Genomic DNA, 1,316 nt, shown 5'->3' with positions numbered 1-1,316 from the left:
TTGATGCATTGAGTTGGGATGTGTTTGTTAACACAGAACTTCTTAATAGTTTCATAGACGGAATCGGGTTGTGTAACAGCAAACACCAAATCGTCACCAGTTGTCGAATCTTCAAGTCCTTCAATCTGGGTCCCCGTAATGATCTTGATGACTGGGCGGGCATAGTCCACTCTAATTCTTCGATAATAATTGGAGAGTTGTCCCTCAAATTTGTTGAAATCGTCTCTGCTACTCTCGGTCATGAAAGCAGTCCACTTAGTCAATGGCTTCATGTTAATGTACGAGACGTTCTTCAATAATCTGTTCCAGTCTCTCTTCTCATCCGGTTCAATCTTGTTATCTTTAAATATCAACGACGGTTGTGGCAACTTGAACGATGAGAACTTCGCAGGTTCAGTCGAAATGTCGATTCTCCAGTTCTTCATATCCACAATATTGGACATGTTCGTGGCAATCTCCTTCAAGCTTCTCATCTTCTCTCTTGGATCAGCGTGGAAAATACTTGCCATGTCTTGATTCAGTCTGTTGTCTGCTCTCATCGCATCAGTCATGCCTGTTGGGCACATGAATTCCGGTACAAAGTACGCCGGCTGTTTGACAACCTCCTTTCCTTCCGAGTCTTTCTCGATCTTTTTCTGGATCAAAATGGGTTGACCATCGTCCGTGACAATTTTGGTGTATTTGTCCGTGTAGTACTGTTTAATCGAAATTTCAGAGCCATCTTTTCTCTTGAACGTGCTCAATGGAGTCATTTCAAATGAGATCTCATCGATTTTCTCAAGTCTCTTAGTGATTTTGTTGTACAACACACATGGCTGGAACTCTTTCTTGATGACGTCTTGACTCTTTCCAGAGAGTGTTTGCAAGTAAGTTGATGTCCTCAGCACTCTGAATGACTTATCGACAACAATATAAGATTTGTCGTCGAAGATTTGGACGGTCGAGGAGAACCCCGGGAGGATATTGATTTCTTCCGACCCCGATCTCTTCGTTTCTCTGTGTTCAAAGTCGAAGAAGCTTTTCCTCCACGAAATCATATTTCGATTTCCTTCAATGATGATCGACTTGAGGAGCATATTCGACTTCTGAACGTCCAATTGATCTGTTCCGTTTGCCTTCGCAAGTTCGACAGTGAACTTTGTTCCGTTCCTCGCTATGATAGAAAAGATCTTTTCTCCTTCGGGGACTTCTTTTGGCAACGAGACCATTCTCCCGTCAGTGATGACCTTCTTGTGGAAGTGTGAGATGAGAAGTGCTCGCTTGAGAGCCGAATTGTCCGATTCGGGACTGAATCGGGCTTCATAAGAAATGAGGTG

At 43.2% G+C, this 1,316-nt stretch overlaps 1 protein-coding gene across 1 annotated transcript; it reads right to left on the bottom strand.

The window, feature by feature from the left end:
• On the bottom strand, nucleotides 1–1,208 carry EIN_309880 (hypothetical protein; the record flags this gene model as incomplete). The annotated part of the gene is made up of 1 exon (XM_004184263.1): nucleotides 1–1,208. A coding segment is annotated over one exon (1,208 nt), but the record flags the coding sequence as incomplete, so codon positions are not given.
• Between the last annotated feature and the right edge of the window lie 108 nt (nucleotides 1,209–1,316).

Source organism: Entamoeba invadens (assembly GCF_000330505.1).
Source record: "Entamoeba invadens IP1 unplaced genomic scaffold scaff_1105074725651, whole genome shotgun sequence".
Taxonomy (NCBI): Eukaryota; Evosea; order Mastigamoebida; family Endamoebidae; genus Entamoeba; species Entamoeba invadens.
Note: the sequence above shows the minus strand (reverse complement) of the source record. Positions and strands in the feature narration are given on the sequence as shown.